Consider the following 22,287-nt stretch of genomic DNA (forward strand, 5'->3'; position numbering starts at 1 on the left):
CCTGACAGGCTAGCCCCTCTGGTAGCGGTGAGATTTATGGCTTTCCGTTCCTTGGTGTTCCATTACTCTGTCTACACCATCAAATTGATTAGTAGGTAGTGGAGAGCAAGGAAAGAGAGGTGACTGCATGGAGCCAGTAGGTGTTCATCATTTTAATGAACTGCTTAGAGATGGTTAATATTGTCCTTGATTCTCATTGTATCTGATGATGACTGGATCTTTTAAAATGTTCCCCCCACCCCTTATTCTGTATTACAGGGCCCACTGGAAAATGATTTGGTAGTTCACGTAGCACTCATAGCAGAAAGTCAACGGTATGAAACCCAGATGGGTGGTGTGTTCCTTTGGGAAGTGGGGGGTTGGGGGGCTTATTGCTTTATGTTGCAATATTGAGTCTCTTGGGAGAGATTAATTTCACAAACCCCTTGACAGGGTTTCAAGGATGTCTGTCATTAATGTTACTTTAAGTGCCAGAACAACAATCTTTTCATGATTAAAAATAACTTTGTTTTAGTTGATGTGAATATTAAAGACTGTGACCTGTGCCAGTGTTGTCTAGGGTGTAGTTTTGAGAAGTTAGTGCAACAAATAATGGAGATTCCCAAAATCAGTGCTTACTCTTTCTTCCAGCCCTCAGAGCTCCCATCTAATACCTTGTGAAGAACCCAAGAGGGCCTCTGGAACCCAGGGCAGATGGCATATTGCTCGTGTTAATAAATGAAAACGTTCTCTAAGCTAGTGTAGTCTCATCTCACTCCTCCTCCTTCTCCTCCACCATTCTCCACACTTTACATGCATTGCCTAAAAATGTCTCTCATTTTTTCCCTATTTTCTTTAGCCTTCAAGTTTTCCTCAACACGTATGGTATTCAGACTCAAACACCTCAACAGGTAGAGCCCATTCAGATTTGGGCTCAGCAGGAGCTGGTGAAAGTAAGTGATTCTGCGTCTTTGTTGACTTTGTGGAGGTGCTAGAGCATGATTATTAGACTTAGTTTACAGTCAGGTGGCATAGTTAAAGCCCGATTCTGAAATAGGGTCATTAATCTAAAAGCCTTTCTAATTAAGTTGAAAAACCTACTTTATCAGACATTATTAATTAAAAAAACAAAAAAACAAAAAAAAACCCTAAATTGTATGTATATACATTATATTCATAAGTCTTGTTGATTCTTACTCCCTTCTAAAGTCTATTACTGACCTAGACTGAGCACTTGAATAATGAATTAACCTTAATTTTAGTACTTGTGTGTAAAATTAATCTTTACGTTGAATTTGATAATTTTCCCTTCCATTAACTATTAAAGAAACCTTGTAAATATTTATTGGTAATAATTACTTCCCTTTTTCTCTTGCCTTATCATTTGAGGTCTGAAGTAATTCTACACTTTTGGTTTGCTGGGTTTCAAAGTAATTATAAAGTAACATCTGAGTTTATCTTGTATGCAGTTAAGTACGTATCTGAATTGGATTAAAAGGTGACTTTTGAGGTCTTTTGCATGCACTGCTCTGCCGATATATTCAGAAATGCCTGTTTAGGAATATTCCTGCCTATTAGGGACAGGAAATTGTTGACTTCCACTAGTTATTTATAAACTACCACTTTTACTTAGTAATTATTAAAAACATTACAGGAACAAACTCTGAAGTGTTTGGGGTAAGTACTTAGAATTATCTCTCTCAAATGATCAAGGTCAGCTCATTTAGATTGATATACATGTGTGTGGTCAAAGCCTTGATGCTATAGCAAAGAAGAAAAGCTTAGAAAAGTGAGGTGCACATTGCATGGGAGAAGGCAGGGCCTCAGAGCATCACTGCTAATCAGACAGGACCCTATCCATTGGCAACAAAACCAGAATCTGGGTGTCAGATTACCCAGAGCACCAGATCTTTGAGAGCTCTTAAACCTCCTTTAACAAATTTAGAACTCTTCCCACCCTGATTAAAGAGCTAACGCTGAAATGCAAGGATCCCTAGAGTAGGTAACACTTTAAAATCACACAAAGATGTAAATGGGTTTGGAGTGGAAAAGGAGAGGAACTGAGGATCCACAAGACAAGCAGAGGAGGCAGCATGGAAGTGGAGAAAATCTAAGGCTGTACACTGCATTTATCATTCAGTTATAGGCTATGTTTGCTGGTAAACTTTTTATGGTTCTTCACTGAAAGCTCCAGAGAATAGTAACAAAGACTATTATTCTTTGATAAACATGAGCTCAAAGCAAATTAACCTGAATCTGTTTTTTTCAGGCCTAATTTATATTGCAACTTTTTTATGCTAGGTGAGTCTGTACTCTACCAGACAACATGCAGTCAGGATTTAAAAGACCAGCATGGCTCCAAATGACTTAAACGTGGCATTTTATTCATTCATTAATGAACACCTGCTATGTGCAGAGTTTTGTGTCGGGCACTCAGATAAAATGGCTCTATGCTCTGTTCCTGTTCTCAGTGAACTCTGAATCTATTAGTATGACAGGAAAAATAGCTAATTATAATCCACTTTGATAAGTTTATACAGGGTGCTGTGGAAATGATAGAAAGCATTCCATTAAGGGTAAGGTGAAGACTTAAAACTGGTCCTTACTTATTTTATATTTTGTTGTTTTAAAGATGATATGAACAAATGGTTTAAAGTTTGGGTATGTGGTATGGTTAAAACAAGATTTGGAACCAAGGGCCTAACTTCCCTAAGCATGTATCAAGATGGAAGATTTTCTGTGGCTACAGCCTCTATGTTCCAAGCTAGCTGCTCTTTGGGATTTGTCCTCTAAGATATACTTCCTAATATATTGCTTCTTATAAGCCCAACTTTAAAAAAGTTTTAATTCCTCAGCAAAGTTGCAGGATATAAAATCAATGCACAGAAATCAGTTGCATTCCTATTCACTAACAATGAAGCAACAGAAAGAGTAATCAAAGAATCGATCCCATTTACAGTTGCATCAAAAACCATAACATACCTAGGAATAAATCTAACCAAAGAGTGAAAAATCTATGTACTGAAAACTATAGAAAGCTTATGAAATAAATTGAAGAAAACACAAAAAAATGGAAAAAGATTCCATGCTCCTGGATAGGAAGAACAAATATTGTTAAAATGTCGATACTATCCAAGGCAATCTACATATTCAATGCAATCCCTATCAAGGTAATACCAGCCTTCTTCACAGAGCTAGAACAAATAATCCTAAAATTTGTATGGAATTTTAAAAGACCCCAAATAGCCAAAGCAAGCTTAAAAAAGAAAACTGAAATAGGAGGCATCACAATCCTGGACTTTAAGCTATACTATAAAGCTGTAATCATCAAGACAGTATGGTACTGGCACAAGAACAGACACTCAAATCAATGGAACAGAATAGAGAATCCAGAAATGGACCCACAAACATATGGCCAACTAATCTTTGACAAAGCAGGAAAGAATATCCAGTGGAATAAAGACAGTCTCTTCAGCAAGTGGTGCTGGGAAAACTGGACAGCGACATGCAGAGGAATGAACCTGGACCACTTTCTTACACCATACACAAAAATAAACTCAAAATGGATGAAAGACCTAAACAGAAGACAGGAAGCCATCAAAATCCTCAAGGAGAAAGCAGGCTAAAACCTCTTTGATCTTGGCCGCAGCAACGTCTTACTCAACACATCTCCAGAGGCAAGGGAAACAAAAGCAAAAATGAACTACTGGAACCTCGTCAAAATAAAAAGTCTCTGCATAGCGAAGGAAACAATCAGCAAAACTAAAAGGCAATTGATGGAATGGGAGAAGATACTTGCAAACGACATATCAGATAAAGGGATAGTATCTAAAATCTATAAAGAACTTATCAAACTCAACACCCAAAAACATAATCCAGTGAAGAAACAGCAAAAGACATGAATAGACACTTCTCCAAAGAAGACATCCAGATGGCCAACTGACACGTGAAAAAATGCTCCACATCACTCATCATCAGGGAAATACATATCAAAACCACAATGAGATACCGCCTTATACCTGTCAGAATGGCTAACATTAACAACTCAGGCAACAACAGATGTTGATGAGGATGTGGAGAAAGAGGATGTCTTTTGCATTGCTGGTGGGAATGCAAGCTGGTGCAGCCACTCTGGAAAACAGTATGGAGGTTCCTCAAAAAGTTAAAAATAGAACTACCCTATGACCCAACAATTGCACTACTAGGTATTTATCCAAGGGATACAGGTATGCTGTTTCGAAGGGGCCCATGCACCCCAATGTTTATAGCAGCACTATCAACAATAGCCAAAGTATGGAAAGAGCCCAAATGTCCATCGATGGATGAATGGAAAAAGAATATGTGGTATATATGTATACAATGGAATATTACTTGGCAATCAGAAAGAATGAAATCTTGGCCATTTGCAACTATGTGGACAGAACTAGAGAGTATTATGGTAAGTGAAATTAGAGGACAAATATCATATGACTTCACTCATATGAGGACTTTAAGAGACAAAACAAATGAACATAAGGGAAGGGAAACAAAAATAATATAAAAACAGGGAGGGGGACAAAACATAAGAGACTCTTAAATATGGAGAACAAACAGAGGGTTACTGGAAGGGTTGTGGGAGGGGGAATGGGCTAAATGGGTAAGGGGCATTAAGGAATCTACTCCTGAAATCATTGTTGCACTATATGCTAATTTGGATGTAAATTTAAAAAAAAATAATTAAAAAAAATTTAATTCCTGTGTAGTTAACATACAGTGTTATATTAGTTTCAAGTGCACACTGTAATGATTTCACAGTTCTATATATTACTCAATAATAATTCCACCTTTTAAAAGTAAAAATGTTCCCGCAAATCTTAGTTAATACCCATATTCTTATGCCAATGGCTAATCTTTCTGTTCTGAGGAGCTGCACCCTCCTTCAACCAACTTAAGAGTATGTGAGGACAGGGCTTTTACCGTGTGTGGTTAACGTTTCATGATGCAGTGATTGGTGTGGTTTTTGCTTTATGGGGGATATGAATATAGTGCAGACCTAGGATGAAGTACTTCTGTACTTCTGGGTCATTTAGCCATTACTATATCCTATTTCAGTGGATTAAATGGTGTGAATATGTACAATGTGGGGACAGTATAATATGCACAGGGGAATGCAGAGAGCATTCCAGGTCTGTCTACTTACCTGTCATAGACCTGCTGTACTGTGGTTCAGAAAGTTAAGGAAAACTCTTTTACTGTGATAGAGTAGTATTTAAAGGAAATCTAGATTGGTCCATTTTAACTTGTAAATGGTTTATTAGTCACTTGTCCAATAGAAGAAATCTAAAATAGTTTAGAACATTTATTTCAGAAAATTTGAAAGTATTTGTGGGAAAGGAGTTTCCATCTAGCATAATGTGCGATAGTTTCAGTACAGCTATATATCCTAATGCTTATATAGTACTTTTCCTGGCAGTAAAACCAGTGCTATTCAAGAATCAGATTTCACAGCACATGTAGCTCTGGAGGACATGCTCCCTCATTCATCCATCAGGTGTTTGCTGAGCACCAGCTATATGCCGGGCAGAGTGCCAGCCAACCCAGGATATGCTGTTCTGTAGGGAGATAACAATGCAGAAAGAGAAAGAGACACAGACATAACTCTGACACGGAAGTGTACACCATAGCAGAATCAAAGAGACATTAATTTTGTGTATAGTGAGGTAGATATTTGAAGTCAGTTCAAATCATAATCAGTAGATTATGTAGAAACAGTTGGTTTGATTTTCCACTTAGGAAAACAGGTTAGATTTCTACCCCTCATCAAACAGAAAAATAAATTCCAGACAGATTAAAGATTTAATGTATTTAAAACCTTGAATTGCAAATAACTTGTTCTACATGTGCTCAGCAAGACAAGCAAGTATTTCTAATAAATTTTAACTTATAAATGAGCAGTATCTTGTAGTACGAGTATTACATGATGCTGAATGTCACATGATCACAACTGAGCCAATGGTTCTTGAAGTTTGCTTTGATATACAAGTGCTTGGGATTACAAGCATGTTTCTGGAATGAATTAGTCATGCAAACCAAAGTTTTACTTATTTTTTAAAAAATGATTTAAGCATAAAATCACTAGGAAAAAAATTGAAGAGCAGTTTACAGCTGTTTGGAGTGAAAATCCATTCTTAGAATAATACAAGTGCTAAAAAAGCCATTAAGGAAATGATTGACAAATTTGACTAAATATAGCTGAAGATGAACCTGGCATATCAAAGGTGCTTTGTGAAATTTCCTAGTAGAAAAATGTTTAGATTAAAATACCACATGCTGAAATGATGTTTGACCTACTATGCAAACATTCTCACATTTCATCACAACATGGAAGATGAGTGAATTGGGTAAAATATTTATACAAAAGGTAATATTCTTAATATACCAAGACCTCTTACAAATCAAAAAAGAATGAAAAATGCCCAATAGAAAAGGGAACAAATGGAAAACTTTATAGAACATACAAGTAGCCATTAAATATATGGGAAAATGGTCAACCATAAATTATTTGAATTGAGTAGTTTAAGATGAAATATCATTTTGACCCAAGAAAAAGGCCTATGCACTGTTAATGCCAATGTAAATTGGTCCGTTATTTCTACACGGTGACCAACCTGGCATTATATTGCAAAGAAAACATATATTCTCTTTGATCCAGCAAGTCTAGGAGATTATCCTACAGAAACAATAGTACACCATCCAGAGATGTTTATTGAATTGGTTTGAAATAACAAAAAGTTGGGAACTACCTTCATCAAGGGATAGGTGTTAAATAGGATTGGGTAAGGAGGCTTCTAACTGGATTAAATGCTCAGCTCTGGCACTGATTAACAACTGAATTATTCCAAGTCCATCTGTTTTTACTTTGTAGAAATTCTAGGGGCGCCTGGGTGGCTCAGTCGGTTAAGCGTCCGACTTCAGCTCAGGTCGCGATCTCGCGGTCCGTGAGTTCGAGCCCCGCATCAGGCTCTGGGCTGATGGCTCAGAGCCTGGAGCCTGCTTCCGTTTCTGTGTCTCCCTCTCTCTCTGCCCCTCCCCCATTCATGCTCTGTCTCTGTCTCAAAAATAAATAAAAAAAAAAAAGTTAAAAAGAAATTTTTTAAAAAAATAAAAATTAAAAAAAAAAAAAGAAGAAATTCTAGAAGTTTCTTCTCCACTGTGGCACCCTTTTCTGTTTTCCAGTAGTGAGGGCTACAGATATTTTCTTGGGTCTTTATATTTCTTCCATTATTTCAATATTGAAATGTACAGTAAATGCATACACTCAGTTTACCATCTTGAAACTGGAACACCACAGTACTAAATTTTAACAAGTAGGACACCAAAGAGATATATATAGTATATGAACCCATTTCTGTAAACATATATACATATTGATTTATGTGTGTAATATGGATATTTATCTGTGTATTTTTAAAAATCTGTAACCCTGCCTATACTTCACGTGTTTTTTAGGGCTCACACAATGAATTGCACTTCCTTCAACATACATCAAAGTGCAAGAGTTATCACCTACAGGGTTGTGAGAGTAAACAGCACCATTCACTTGGAGCACATGGCTTACATTTTTCATAAAATTCATATTATCAAAAAAATCAATAAAGACATTTCCATTTTTGTGGTAAATACTTGAAAGTCGGAATCTAGTAGGAGATGTGAGTCCCTGAATTTTAAAACTTTCATCAGATTTTTTATTACACAGGAAACGTTTGCCTCTTTGTGTTCTTTTATGAATTGGACAGAACCCTGCAAGTTGTACATTTATGATAGCACAAGAAAAATGTCAAATTTTAGAATGTTGCTTTGCAGATCTGCAAAGATATGCTCTCAATTCTCTCAGTGCCCCCAAATCTAAGTTGACATCATTGGCTGGCTTATTTTCCTACAAATGTATTGAATAAGGTTTCCCTGGCCATTTTTCCTCTGGAAAGATCAGAAGTTAGGGCATTAGGGGAACAAAGGGGGCAAACAAGGAAAAGCATGGATTCTTCTTGCCTAATTTATAAATTTATGTCTTACAGGCTTATTTCCACCTGGGTATCAATGAAAAATTAGGACTCTCCGGAAGACCGGATAGACCCATTGGCTGCCTCGGTACATCAAAGGTGGTTATGAAATTTCCTTGTGGAGCAGTGTTCAGATTATAAAACCACAGAATGAAATGATGTTTAATCTGCTATGCATCCATTCTCACATTTCATTATATACTTAGGCTGCTTATCTGAATTATTATTTTCTACGAGTAAATCTTACTGTTTATTTTGTATGATATCACAGAAGGCTTCTAGGAATGAATAAGCATCTAACTGCTATATTATTTCTGAACATTGTAGGATACCTGATTATGACAGTTTTTATTCAAACAGAGGCTTTTTCCATCACAGTAGAGATGGATTACTCTATTAGTATACTGATCTTACTGATCTAATCAAGAAACTTTAAAATTTCATTATCAGTTTTAATTTCTTATTACGGCTTATGCTACTGTACCTGTGTCTTTGGTTCTGTTATAAATATACATATAACATATATATATATATATATACACATGTATATATATGTGTGTGTGTGTATATATATATATATATACACATGTATATATATGTGTGTGTGTATATATATATATATATATATATACACATGTATATATATGTGTGTGTGTATATATATATATATTTATATATATATATATATTTTTTAATTATCTCTTACAGATTTATCGCATTCTAGGAAAGACTGTGGTTTGTTACCCTATCATCTTCGACTTAAGTGATTTCTACATGTCTCAAGATGTTTTACTGCTGATAGATGACATAAAGGTAGTTTCAGAGCCCCTTTTTATTGAAATTGGATGACTTTGTTTCTACTGATTTTATCATATGTTATTAAATTGAGTGCTCCTGGAGTCTGTGACACTGGGTTAACACAGTGTAAAATATGAAAGTAAAACAATGTCTGCGTGGCTTTGGAGAAAGAGTTAAATTGCTTGCAGCATTAGAGTAATAGATGGAGTGTGTTTTATATTAAGTTGTATGACTTTGCTTGATAGACCATTCTACAAATGGAATGAAAATATATAGTTTATAAAGCAGAAGGGGAGCCATGTTCATACGACAGCAGTAGTTTATCTCTTTTTGAACAAAAGTTGAGTTAGCAAGATAATTTTATTTATGAAGAATGTCAAGTAAAACCTCAACTGACTCATAACACACAGTCAGTTAAAAGTTTCCTCCACTCTCTTTTCCATTTGCAGAGTAGAGAAGCTTAGAGTCATGGTTCAGAGCATGAAGTCTAGACCCAGATTCCATTTGTTAAAGATATTGGCTCTACTGTTTATTTACCAGCTGTGTGATCTTGGGCAGGTTACTTGGGCAAGTTACTTGGGCAAGACACAGAGAAGTCTCTTTTCTCATCTGTATAACTGAATAATAATAAGGATATTCTGAGAATTAAATAAGTATGTAAAACACTCAGAATAGTGCCTGACATATAGTGAAGTGTTATGTAAGTCTTTGATATGATGATGATGACAACGACAGTAGAAATTGAGTCAAAAAAAGAACTCTTTCCACATTTCTGATGGTCTGTATAGATTCTGTCTAGGTTCTTCTACCTGCTGTAATAAATGCACAGTAATGTGGAGTGAGGATTAATCTTTTAAGAGACAACCCCTGGGTTGATTTTTCCTCCCTGGGACCATTCTTTGTTTTTTTCTTTTTTAAGTATTTATTGTAATTCTAGTATAGTTAACATACAGTGTTATATTAGTTTCAGGTATACAATATAGTGATTCAGCAATTCCATACATCACCTGGTGCTCATCACAACAAGTACACTCCTTAATCTCCATCACCCATTTCATCCTCCCACCCACCTCCCCTCTGGTAACCACCAGTTTGTTCTCTACAGTTAAGAGTAAATTTCTTGATTTGTCTCTCTCTTTTTTTTTCTTCCTCTGGGACCATTCTTGAATTGTATTTTTTAGGCCACCAAAAAAGAAGCAGCCTTAAAATATGCGCAATCTGATTACTTCTAAGAATAAAGTTTAAAGTCAAAAAAGTTTCAAACTTAACTTGTATATATTCATACTTGTAACATGGATGTATCAGAACATTTCTACACATATGTAGTCTCTCCTACCCAGAGTTTGACTCTGAATTGTCTTGATATATGAGAGTTTTTTTGGCTCTTTGCCACAACTGATTAAACATCCTGATCAGCTCAGATATGGTGTCATTACATTCTACCTCACTCTTATGTTTTGATAGAATGCACTACAGTTCATTAAGCAATACTGGAAAATGCATGGACGCCCACTTTTCCTTGTTCTCATCCGGGAAGACAATATACGGTAGGTTGATGAAAGAAATGAGGTATGCCCATCTTCCATCTTTAAGACTGTGAACGCTTTGGCAGCAGGGCTTCCTCCTATTTTTATATCTTTGTCAGCATGTGTCAGAGAGACTTGCATATGTAAAGGATACTTAGTATTAGATTTTTTTCTCATTCTGTTGTTAATAATGCACCTTTTGTTTGTCTGTTTATATTTTTTAGAGGTAGCCGATTCAACCCCATATTAGATATGTTGGCAGCCTTTAAAAAGGGAATGGTTGGAGGAGTCAAAGTTCATGTTGATCGTCTACAGGTAGTCTTCTGAATTTCAGTGTGTTTCTGTTTTCATGACAAGTAAGGCACAGATGCAGCTGTATTTCTTCATATATGTTCTGTTTAAGTCTTTTGTCTTAAGCTTTTATTTTGTGCCTACCTTCCTATTCGTGTTGTAACCATCTGTTTATCTTATTCCTCCAATCTGATGGTTGAACAATTGGAGTGGTTTCCCAACCTGAATTTTAGACTTTAATAACTCATCTCCAACCTCTGTTTTGCAGTTGAGGAAGCTGGTGTCCAGAGTAGTGAAGTGACCTGCTATATAATCTTGTGCCTTTAGGCACAGGTACCAGTTGCCTAACTCCCTGGTCCAGTGTTCTTTTCCCTGCTCCACAGTAATATCCAACCTGGAGATAATCTCCGTTCATTTCAGGACCTCACAGCACCGTTTCTCAACTCCTAAATAACAAAGCCCCTTGTGGTTCTCTATTAGCCAGAACAGCCTCCCTGCCCAGTTATCTCCTACTAAACACTTTGTGTTTCAGCCAATACAGATGAATTACTGTGTTCTGACTTTGTGAGGTTCTGCCCCTCTGCTCATGCCATTTCCTCTGCCTGGAATAAACTTCCTTCTTTCAAGGTGTCTGCTCTTTAAAATCTTAACAAATGTTAGGAGCGCCTGGGTGGCTCAGTTGGTTAAGTGTCCAACTCTTGATTTCAGGTCAGGTCATGATCTCACTGTTCATGCTTCAAGCCCCACGTCGAGCTCTGTGTTGACAGCACACAGACCCTGCTTGGGATTCTCTCTCACCTCTCTCTCTGCCCCTCTTCCCTGCTCACACTCACACATGTGCTTTCTCTTTCTCACTCTCTCTCTCTCAAATAAACTTAAAAAATAAAATAAAATAAAATAAAATAAAATAAAATAAAATAAAAAAGTAAAAAAAATAAAATAAAATAAAAGTAAAATCTTACCAAACTTTAGGGCCAGTTCTGCAAAATCACCTACGCCAAAAGTAACAGTACTCTTCTTGAACATCCTTTTATGACCTTTGACATGAACTACTTGGATTGTAGTCCATCATGGACTTAAGTGCCTTACTTATTTCCTTTGAAGAATTGTGATTATCTTGTAGAGTCTTTCATGTAGTCGGTTCTCAATATTGAGTAAGAAAAAAGGAAAATTTATAGAGGGACCTATATAGGTAATATTACAAATGGCATGTTTACATACTTATTCACCAGTGCTTGTGTTTTGCATATTTGATTGATTTTTATCTAGCTTTTTAAATATCTTTCCTCGTTATTTTCTGTCACTTTCTGTTGCTATTCTATTGTCTTTTTGTCATGGTTCCTGGAAAAATTTCTTTCATATTTATCATGCAGCTTCTCTGTTAAGTTTTGTATTTTGACTATCACGGTTTTAATTTTCCGTTTTCATAATATCATGTTTTTATTTTCTAGATATTATAATTCATCTTCCTGAGATTACCAACTAGACAGTTTTTGAAATTTTCTTCTCTGCCTTATATCTTTCAGGTTTCTTTTTTCTGTTTTGTGTGTGTGTGTGTGTGTGTGTGTGCGCGCACATGTGTGCACTCAGTATTTTCATGTTGGAGGCATTTGTCAGATATGTGGTAATCTTTAGCTATCCATTCATTTTTAAGAGTGAAAGAATAAGAAGTTTATTGGGATCTCTGTGTTTAGGAACAAAGATTCTTGTCATGATGAAGTCATTTATCAGGTAGTCTGGTGGCAAGGGCTCTTTTTGTTGGGGGAAACCCCAGCTGCCAGTATCTGGAGATTTTTTTCTCTTAGGCTCTTCAGTTTCCAAAATAGTCATCTAACTTTTTGTCTGAATGGCATGCATTTTGCTTTCATGTGCTGAGAACAGGGTTAGGGAAGAAGCCAGGGGGTCCCACAGTACTGTGTAGTCTTTCACCTTAGTCTACTGTTGAATATTTGTATCCACTGATCTCTGTTGTGCCTCATACCCTTGAGAACAGAGTCTTTAACCAAAGAATAGGCTTCTTTTCATTTTGTAGAATGGAAACTTTATACTTATTAAACAACAACCCTCATCCCCCCCACCCTAGCCTTCATCTTCTCTTTAATATAGTAAATGAAAATAGCATCTATATGCTTCTCTTGGATTTCATATCAAGTCCTTTCAAATTTCCTTAGTCTGTGATCCATGGGCTCTCTTGTCACTGGGCCTCAGCCTCCCTTCATAGCTTCATCACCCAGCATATTTCCATCTAGCTCATTCCTTGCCCTGCTTTCCGCTCCCCAAGTATACTGGGTACTTTCAAAATCCCTAAATGTAATTGGAATTTTTTCCTGCTCATGCTGTTATTCTATTCTAGAGTTGTTGTTGTTTTTTTCTTTTTTCTTTTCCTTCTAAATACTTTAATTTTATAATTTAGGTCAATGTCACCTCTTTAGTGAAGTCTCCAAGGTTGAATTAATTTCTCATTCCAGTGTGTTTCTGTGGCATTTTGCTTGAACCTTTGCTATAGCTCTTAATTTAGGTGTAGCTAGTTTCTTGTGTCTGCTTCTCTCTGTGGATTGAAAACTCTTTCAGGCCAAGTTTGATTCATCTCTGAATTCCCAGAGTGATCTGCTCGCTACTGTTCTCTCTGTAGGAAATGTGTAAATATTGGTTCACTGATTTAACAGATATTGATTGAGCTCCCTCTCTAGGCACTGGGGATAAAATAGTGAAAAAAAAAAAGAAAAAGAAAAAGAAAAAAGCTAGGTAGGGTTGCAGGATGACAGGATGGAGTACAGTCTTCAGTAGAATGTTCAGCTAGAAAGGATCTTCATAGGATAGAATTAGGTATTGCAGAGCAAGATACCTTTTTGAATATTATATTTCATTTGACATATATATAATAATATTAGGTTATTTAATTACCATCAGAACTAAAGTATTAATGCCTAGTAAAGCTTTTTTATAAAACTAATTTAGGAGCCTCTGTTAACAAACTGATTTTTTTTTTATCTAAAGCTCTAGAGGGGTGCCTGGGTGGCTCAGTTGGTTAGGCAAGTGACTTCGGCTCAGGTCATGATCTCACAGATCATGAGTTCGAGCCCCACTTCGGGCTCTGTGCTGACAGCTCAGAGCCTGGAGCCTACTTCAGATTCTGTGTCTCCCCCTCTCTCTACCCCTCTCCTGCTCACACTCTGTGTCTCTCCATCCCTCAATAATAAATAAATGTTAAAAAAAATGTAAAGCTCTAGAGACTATTAATGGAATTTAACATTTGCCTATTAACATTTACCTTATGGGCTTAATCAGTACATAGGGTGGATAGACTAAAAATAGAAAATATTAAAATGATTTTTCTTATGTTTTCAGAATTAACTATTAGCTTTGAGCATCAAATAATTCTTGATTCTTCTCTTTTTTTCATACTTTACACTTTTACAATCCATTATCAAATCTGGTTTTCTCTACCCTCAGATTATATCCAGAATCTAACCACTTTCCATCACCTCTAACATTAACATCATGGCCCAAGTTACCATCATACCTCACCTATATTTTTACAGCAGTTTCCTAAATTCCTACTGGCCATAAGACAGTTAGCATCTTCATACTCTGCCTGGTCATAAGACAGTTAGATTATGTCACATATCCTAAGCCTCCAATGACTTTCTCTCACTTAAAATGAAAACCAAAGTCCTTCCAGTGGTCTTTGTGCTGTCCATGATCTGGACCTTTTTTTCTGACCTCATCTCCTAATGATCTTCCCTGTCTACTGTACTTTATCCACACTCTCCTCTTTACTGCTCCTAAAGCACATCAAGCATGCTTCTACCTCAGGACCTTTGCACTTGCTATTCCCTCAGCCCAACACATCCTTCCTTAAGATCGATATTGTTGACTACCATCTTTCCTTCAGTCTCCGTTTACATGTCACCCTACTAGAGAAGGCTTTTCTGGTCACCTGTATAAAATGACAAACCTTCCTCCTCCTACTCCCCCACCCCACTTCCCATCCTCTACTTTTCTTATTTCTACTTTGCCCTTAACATCATCAGATAGAACATATTTAGTTTTTTGTTTATATTGTCTACTTCCTACACATACCTAAGGTCAATTTCAAGAAAGCAAGGATTTTGTGTATTTTATTCTTGCTATATTCTTAATACCTAGTTGAGTGCCTGGAACATGGTAGGTGTTCAATAAATATTTGTCTAACAAACCAGAGAGTAAGATGTGGAGATGTAAGCCTGAATATTAGGAAATAATCACTCAACAGACTTCTGTTATGCTCAACATTGCTATCTGCCCAGGTACAGGCTGTTCTCAGACCCTGAGTATTGCTGGGCCACATGAAAATGTGCAGATCGGTTGCATGTTTGGCCTTCTTCACTCAAACTCTGCAAGGAGACTTTAGTATGATTGCTGGTAATATGTCTATCCTGACATTTGTAGTGGGTATTTGTTGATTGATGATCTACTTTTGTTTATGAGTTTCCAGTAGAGGAGAAGGCAGCACAACTCTGGGTGGTTAGCCAACAAGTGAAACATTTCCTGTGTCATGTTGCTTCATATTTGAAAAGAATAGTGTGAAAACAAAAAAAGTAGTATATATAAGACAGTTTTGATTAAATAATAACCTTATTTTTAAAATAATAATCTTATGGCTTTTTTAATGCAGTACATTTCTCAATTTTATCTGACAGTTCATCAGATAATTAAAAATGACACATATTGCTAAAAACACCATTGTGGGTTATCATTCATTTATGTTCTTTACCCATGAACCATGGACCAACAAAAACTGTGTTTGAGTTTGGCCTTATTTAGTTTGCTAACCTATAATCAGGAACTAATGAAAAATAAAATCTGAATATGGGTTGCCAGAATGTAGAGAAGCACTGGCCTCTATAATCAACACCTTAATGTTCCTGAAAATGGAGATTGGCAGTATCCCATCATTGGATGTCCCTGAAATATTATGGTAACAGAATTCATAGTGCAATTTCACATCATTTTTCCCAAAACAATTATAGCATTTCTAGTTGTTTTATTTCACACTATTTTTAAACATTTTAATAGGTACTGAATTTTAATTCTAGCTTAAAAGTAAATGCCCACACTTCTAAGAATAGAGAAAAAATACAGTTCCTTTCATGTTGACTTTCCTATTTATTATGACCCATGAACTTGTAGCTTGATTTGTATGTTCTTTTCTTTTTTAAGTTTATTTATTTATTTTGAGGGGGTGGGGGGGCAGAGAGAGAGAATCCCAAGCAGGCTCCACACTGCCAGTGCATAGCCTGATGCAGGGCTCAAACTCACAAACCATGAGATCATGACTTAAGCCAAAATTGGACACTTAACTGACTGAGCCACCCAGGTGCCCCTATGTGATCTCTTTTTAAGAGGGTTTTGTTGTATATGAAAACTTATCTGATTTTAGAGTGCTCATTTAAGAAATTACTTAAAAGAGTTGTGTGTAGTTTTTTAAGTAAACTTTTTTGAAGTATTACATACTACAGATTATAAGTGTATGGCTTCATGAATTTAAGAGTTGTGATTTTTCTCAACTACATTTCAGACACTAATATCTGGAGCTGTAGTAGAACAACTTGACTTCCTACGAATCAGTGACACAGAAGAGTAAGTCCTTTTGGGTTTTTATTAGAAAAGCAGGAAATTAGAATTAGAAATACAGGAAACCTGAAACTTTTTCTTTTAATTTCTAGGCTTCCAGAATTTAAGAGTTTTGAGGAACTAGAACTTCCCAAACATTCAAAAGTCAAACGACAAAGCAGTACCTCCAGTACTCCTGAACTAGAACAGCAACCAGATGTCGCCATTACCGAATGGAAGAACAAGCCCACCCATGAAATTCTTCAAAAACTGAATGTGAGGAAGATGTATTTCCCACATGGCTCTGAGTGAGGTTGGCAGGCAGGAATTCTCAGGGGCAAGCCATCTTTCTTTTGTCCTCTCAGAGAAGGTAGATAAAAGTGCCTGGGTAGATGGCCTCTCTATATTAGGGGCAGTAATGAGAGAGATTGTTCTCATTGTTAAGACATTAGCATGGATGTCTTAAACATGCTTAAGGAGTAGGGACAAATTGGGTTGCCTTTGGTATGAAGGTATTGTACGAGCCATTAAAGAAGTTACATCAGGAATAATTCCCTTTGGGATCTCCAGACTTCTCTTTTAGTACACTTCCCTAATTTTTCCCAACTTAGATCTCCTCTCCTACCCTAGTGTTTAGGTCTTAATGTTTGCTGTAAGTCTCTCAGTCACTGTGGAAAGCAATCCTATGACCACATCCATGTGAATATTATGTTACCAACTTAATTTTTACCTTCCCTAAGATTATTTGCATTTTAAAAGAGGTAGTGCGAGAGTGGAGTATAGTAGTTATTTGAGGAAATGAAATTCTAATGATAGAACTAAAATACTATGACATCTTGTTGGGCTATACCACAAATTTGAGCATGTAGGTTAAATATATATCTTTCCAGACATTATTAGTCCTTGTTATTGATTGACATTATCTATAGATCTCCATTACCATGAGTATGATATGGTAGGCATAAAACACATAGCATAGTGTCATAATACATATAAAGCACTCTATATATGTTGTCTTCTTTTATCCATCTCCTCATAATAGGTTGATAGCAACATGGTCTCTCACTTATGAATAAGCAATGTACAAAAGGGAATGGTTGAATGGCGTGGCCAAATTTCTCAGAGAGTGACAGAATCAAGTATTAATCAAGTATTAGTGCTTGTAGACATTTTCTATCCCTTGCTTATCTTATTTACTGGAAAATTTGATTATTAAATACTACCACATGAGGAAGCCAACTTGTCTACTCTCTGTCTCCAAGACACCTTAGATAAATAGTTGTGTAATGTCATCTGATGCTTGGTAATATATCAGTAACAATTGATCTGGCAGATCTGGCAGATCAGTAACAATTCCATGGCAGATTTCCTCTCTGCATCATGTGGTTACATTTCTGTGGTAAATTTTGTACCCATTTTATTCCAGTTACTCACAGTGATTTGTGTTTTTAGGACTGCAGTTGTCTGGCTAGCCAAGTCATCCTGCTGGGTATACTGCTCAAAAGAGAAGGCCCCAACTTCATCACCAAGGAAGGTAAATATACATGCCTAACAGAAAATTTTTAAATAATGAGATCTCTCTATTCTTGGGTATATATCAAATATACCTTATGAATAGATACTAAAATGTTATGTTATTTTATCCTCCATTAAATGCTTTTTTTTAACCTTTAAATGGAAAATGTTTATTCATACCCCCTAGAGTAGAATAGACTGATGTATGAACTCCTAAATTGCTTTCATGCAGTGATTCTTGATTGTTTCTCTGATTGTCTGAATGGTGTTAGAGCCTCATTCTGCCTGTGACTGTTAACCTTTGATGACTTCTTTCATAGTTGTTTATTGACAGTTTCTGTTTCCAGTTTTATTTTCTGTTTTTAAGAACAATATTGAATCATTAAAGCTATAAAAATTAGCTCCTTCATGGTCTGCAGCAGCCATTTGAAATGGAACATGATATTTAATAGAATTGTGCTCTAAACATTGTTAACAAAAATAAATCATTTCTAATCATGTCCATTCTGCATTAAGGATGTAACCGAATTATCCCTGAAACCCACACTTGTATGTTGAGTCACTCTAAGGGAGTCTTGAATTCTGTATCATGATCTGCTTCTGTCATTTTATTATATAGAATAATATAGAATACATTCCAAGATACTCAAAGTTTTTGGTTCATCTGAAAATCCTCTGTTAAAGGGGCATGTTGATTTGGTTAGGATTAGAAACTGAGTCAGTGTTCTGAACAGCAATGTAATTAATAAGACTTATAGTTTTGGTAGTAAACAAACATAATTGTGTATTCAGATAAGGTCTACTTAGTTTTTACATTATTGTAGCTAAGAGATAAACTTCTTGAATATTATACATGTCAACTGAATAGTCCTAATTTTCTTAACTGAGTAAAGGCAGAACAACTTTCAACAAATTTCAGACAGAAGACTTCATGTTTTTAATTAGTCTTGAAACTATAAGCAGAATCCCAGTTATATTGAGGACATTGATTGAAATTCATACTTTAACTAAAACAATAAGATTTTTAAAAGGCAAACATTTTATTAGGAACCTAGAATTCAGAATGGCTATTTTAGTAGTGCTTTAAAATAAAACAAAGTTTATATAAAATTGTTTATAATGAAAATGCTGAGAGAATTACTTTTTAAACTATTTTTATAATCAGGAATAATACTCATATTTTGCTTAGATATTTGAAAGATTGAGTTTTTAAATCTATAAAATCTTTTACATTGAAAATCATAAGCATCTACAGAATCTGAATATAATTTTATCCAATTTGTTATAAAGCTATAAAAAATATATTCATGGTAAAATGATAAAGATCTTGTTCTCTATCCTTGTTTTCTTTTCACTACTCTCTCCTGTCACCATGATTAATTTATTGTTGACAAGCCAGTCTTGAGGCCAGACCACATGTAAATTGCCAAAGAATGAAGTCCAGTGGTGTCTTTTGGACTAGTATATATTGGAAGGATCATGCACATAACAGAGTCTCTATAAAAGTTTTCTGAAACAAATAAATGAAGAATCATATATATTCAGAGTCTATAGTATTTGTGCAATTTGCTGCATTCTGTTTATTTTCTTTAGTAAATTAAAATAACTTATTTTTAATTGTTAAAAATTTAGATTGCATATTAATTAAGAAGACAATAAATTTCAAGAAATAAAGTACTCACCAAAATCATATACTCAAAGTAAATAGTAACAAGTGCTGGGACATTCACACTATATATTTGGGTTACATATTTAAATATGTCAAGTAGTTCAGAATACTAATGGATGTGCATGTATTAACTCTAGTGGAATAAAAATGAAATTCAAGAGTAATATTTTTAAGGAGAATAAATGTTATGCATTTAATTAAAGGTTTTTTTTTTCAACAAAGACTTTATTATCTAATGTCTAGGAACCGTTTCTGATCACATTGAGAGAGTCTATAGAAGAGCTGGCAGCAAAAAGCTTTGGTTCGTATCAGTGTCCTTGTCATTATGTTTTATTTTTTGTGTTGTCATGTTTAAAGGCATAAAGGTAATAGACCAATCTTAAAGATGGTTATTTATCCAAATTTTTACCCTTTTTTAATTTTAGAGAGAAAAAGAGTGTGAGTGAGGGAGAGGGGCACAGGGAGAGAGAGAGAGAAACCTAAGCAGGCTCCATGCTGAGTGCAGAGCCCAACGTGGGGCTTGATCCCACAACCCTGAGATCATCACCTGAGCCGAAATCAAGAGTCAGACATTCAACTGACTGGGCCACCCAGGCGCCCCAAATTTTTACTTTTAAACTCCAAGGTTATGGCCATGATTCTGTCTACTTTCTAAGAACCTGCCTACATTCCATTGTATCATGGCTCTCCCAAGATATTAAAAATAATGTCTGGGAATAAAGACCTCCATAGGAATAGAAACTAGAGAGCATATTCACTGGAGTGATATGCTAATGAGTCTTTCCTACACCACACCTGCTCTGTCCCAGCAATGTGCTTTAGGTTCTACTTTGTATTCAGGAAATCTATTCTGTGGTCATAGAAGGCCATGAAAAGAGACCAATGGTTCATTTAATCATAAGCAAAAATAATAGAAGGCTGTTCTCTTACCACTTAAGTTAGAATGAATCCCAGTGATTACAGTTGCTTCATGTAAAATAACTAATATGTTCTGCAAAAGTAGTCTCCCAGGGACTGAAAAAAAAATTAGGTAAGTTGAGATAAAATTGTTTCAATTCACAGTGGGGGTAGGTATGCCTAAATGCATAGCCCTCTGTATTTGGAAGCAATTATAGCCATTTTACTAGAAGAATCTAACATTTTGAAAGTAAGAGTACATGTATTTTTTAAACAACCCATTATTATCTCATTTTGAAAAAAAAAAGATCTCAAGCAATGTGATAAGAAACTCTCATAACCTCAATAAGCCTCAGATTTCTAATCACTAAGGGGATTTGACGAAACAATTTCTTAGCAGTATTTCAACTCTATGATTTATAGTAAATATATTATTCCAACCCAGGAGAAATAAGATAATAATCCTCTCACTAAATCTCAAATTTTCACTGTAAATTCTCAGCACAGTAAGGCATATAAGCCAATAGATGTTTCTTTAAGCCAGTAAGTTTCAAATGTGGTCTATAGTCTTATTTTTTGCTAAGCAGACTTGTTTTTGCTTTATGTTATTATACTTGGATTGTAGATAAAGCATTAACTAGCACATATTTAGAGTGCTGTTATGTTTAAAAGAACAAATGCCTGTAAGTTTATTTACTGTATTTTCCCTTTTATGGCTTTCCACTGACACATCCAGGTTGGCGGTACGCTATGGGGCTGCCTTTACCCAGAAATTTTCTTCCTCTATAGCCCCACACATTACTACTTTTCTGGTACATGGGAAACAGGTAACACACACAGAATGTGGAAAAACTCAAGCTGCTTGAAACGTGTGGGCTTATTTGCATTCTGAGGGTGAAGTATGTCTTTTGGTCTTCAAGTGTGTGGGCGAAAGTGTCTCTAAAAGTAGGAAGTGTTTGTTTCACTAACTTTATCAGTTATTGACTTAATTTTCTACTCATCCATCTATGTTGAGATTAAAGAATATAAATGCTTTTTATAGGACAGCATCCATGGATATCCTGAAATACAGGAAAACAGTTTTAAACCTATATTTTCATTTTATTTTTTTCATCTAGAAGTTCCACATGAATTTTACTTTTGAGGGAAAAAATGTCTTATATATTGCATGTGCCATGCATTAAAAAAATCTGTTCTCTCTACAGTCTGAGACTTTTCCAGAAATGTAAAAATAGCAGTGTGAATTCCGTCCTCCAACATTCTGGCTTTATCAGGAAAAAAATGCTGGTATTTCATTGTGTCACTTCCTAAAATTGAGTACTAAGAGAGTCCCCAGTCCAGGGATTTGGTTATCTAGGTACCAAAAGAAACATGATTTAAAGTGGTTATAGGAATAGATGACATTTACCAGTGACATACTTAATAATGAATTTTTTAATGCAAAGTCAGAATACTCACTTAATTCCTCCTCCTACTCCTCATCAAAGGCATGGTTAGGCCCCCTTTTTCTTTTTTTTAAATTGATAATGGCATGAACCGTGCTGGTAACAGAGGTGAGGATGAGGAATCCCTCCCTAATTCTGGATGGTCTGCAGTCTGGGAGACTTCAGCTGTTAGGTCCAGGGTCTTAGGCTCAGTATTTCCTCCAAATTATTATGTGAGGACCTAATTGCACATTTTTCAGTCTCTTCCATCAGGGACCCCATTCATTCATCATCTTTTAGATTTGTCAACCTCTGGCGTGCTCTCTTCTTTGCCCCCAGGTCGGTTGTGCGCTGTGCAGCAAGTCTTTTAAGTAAAGTAGTGGACAGCCTGGCCCCATCCATTACTAATGTTTTAGTGCAGGGAAAACAGGTAAGTATCTGATTTTCAGACTGTCACTTGGTCACAATCACAAGTTTCTGGATAGGACTCTTGCTTTTAAATCTAGCAAGCCTCAGTGTTCTAGGCCTCTCAACCATATTAACAATGGCTCGAG

The 22,287-nt window shown here is 35.8% G+C and overlaps 1 protein-coding gene across 6 annotated transcripts in view; it reads left to right on the forward strand.

Annotated features, from left to right (window-relative positions):
- PHKB (phosphorylase kinase regulatory subunit beta) overlaps nt 1–22,287 on the forward strand; it is a 265,144-nt gene that overhangs the window by 217,482 nt on the left and 25,375 nt on the right. For 5 of the 6 annotated variants that reach the window (XM_060651933.3, XM_060651937.3, XM_060651936.3 and 2 more), the window contains 11 exons: nt 259–314; nt 839–932; nt 8,034–8,117; nt 8,727–8,831; nt 10,281–10,363; nt 10,567–10,657; nt 16,194–16,255; nt 16,342–16,504; nt 17,681–17,762; nt 19,656–19,713; nt 22,073–22,163. In XM_060651933.3, the coding sequence (XP_060507916.1) occupies nt 259–314; nt 839–932; nt 8,034–8,117; nt 8,727–8,831; nt 10,281–10,363; nt 10,567–10,657; nt 16,194–16,255; nt 16,342–16,504; nt 17,681–17,762; nt 19,656–19,713; nt 22,073–22,163 (969 nt within the window). Of the gene's footprint in view, nt 1–258; nt 315–838; nt 933–8,033; nt 8,118–8,726; nt 8,832–10,280; nt 10,364–10,566; nt 10,658–16,193; nt 16,256–16,341; nt 16,505–17,680; nt 17,763–19,655; nt 19,714–21,045; nt 21,137–22,072; nt 22,164–22,287 lie in introns of all 6 variants that reach the window. The other variant, XM_060651934.3, reaches the window with a different exon arrangement.

This window comes from Panthera onca, chromosome E2 (assembly GCF_046562875.1).
Source record: "Panthera onca isolate mPanOnc1 chromosome E2, mPanOnc1 haplotype 2, whole genome shotgun sequence".
Taxonomy (NCBI): domain Eukaryota; kingdom Metazoa; phylum Chordata; class Mammalia; order Carnivora; family Felidae; genus Panthera; species Panthera onca.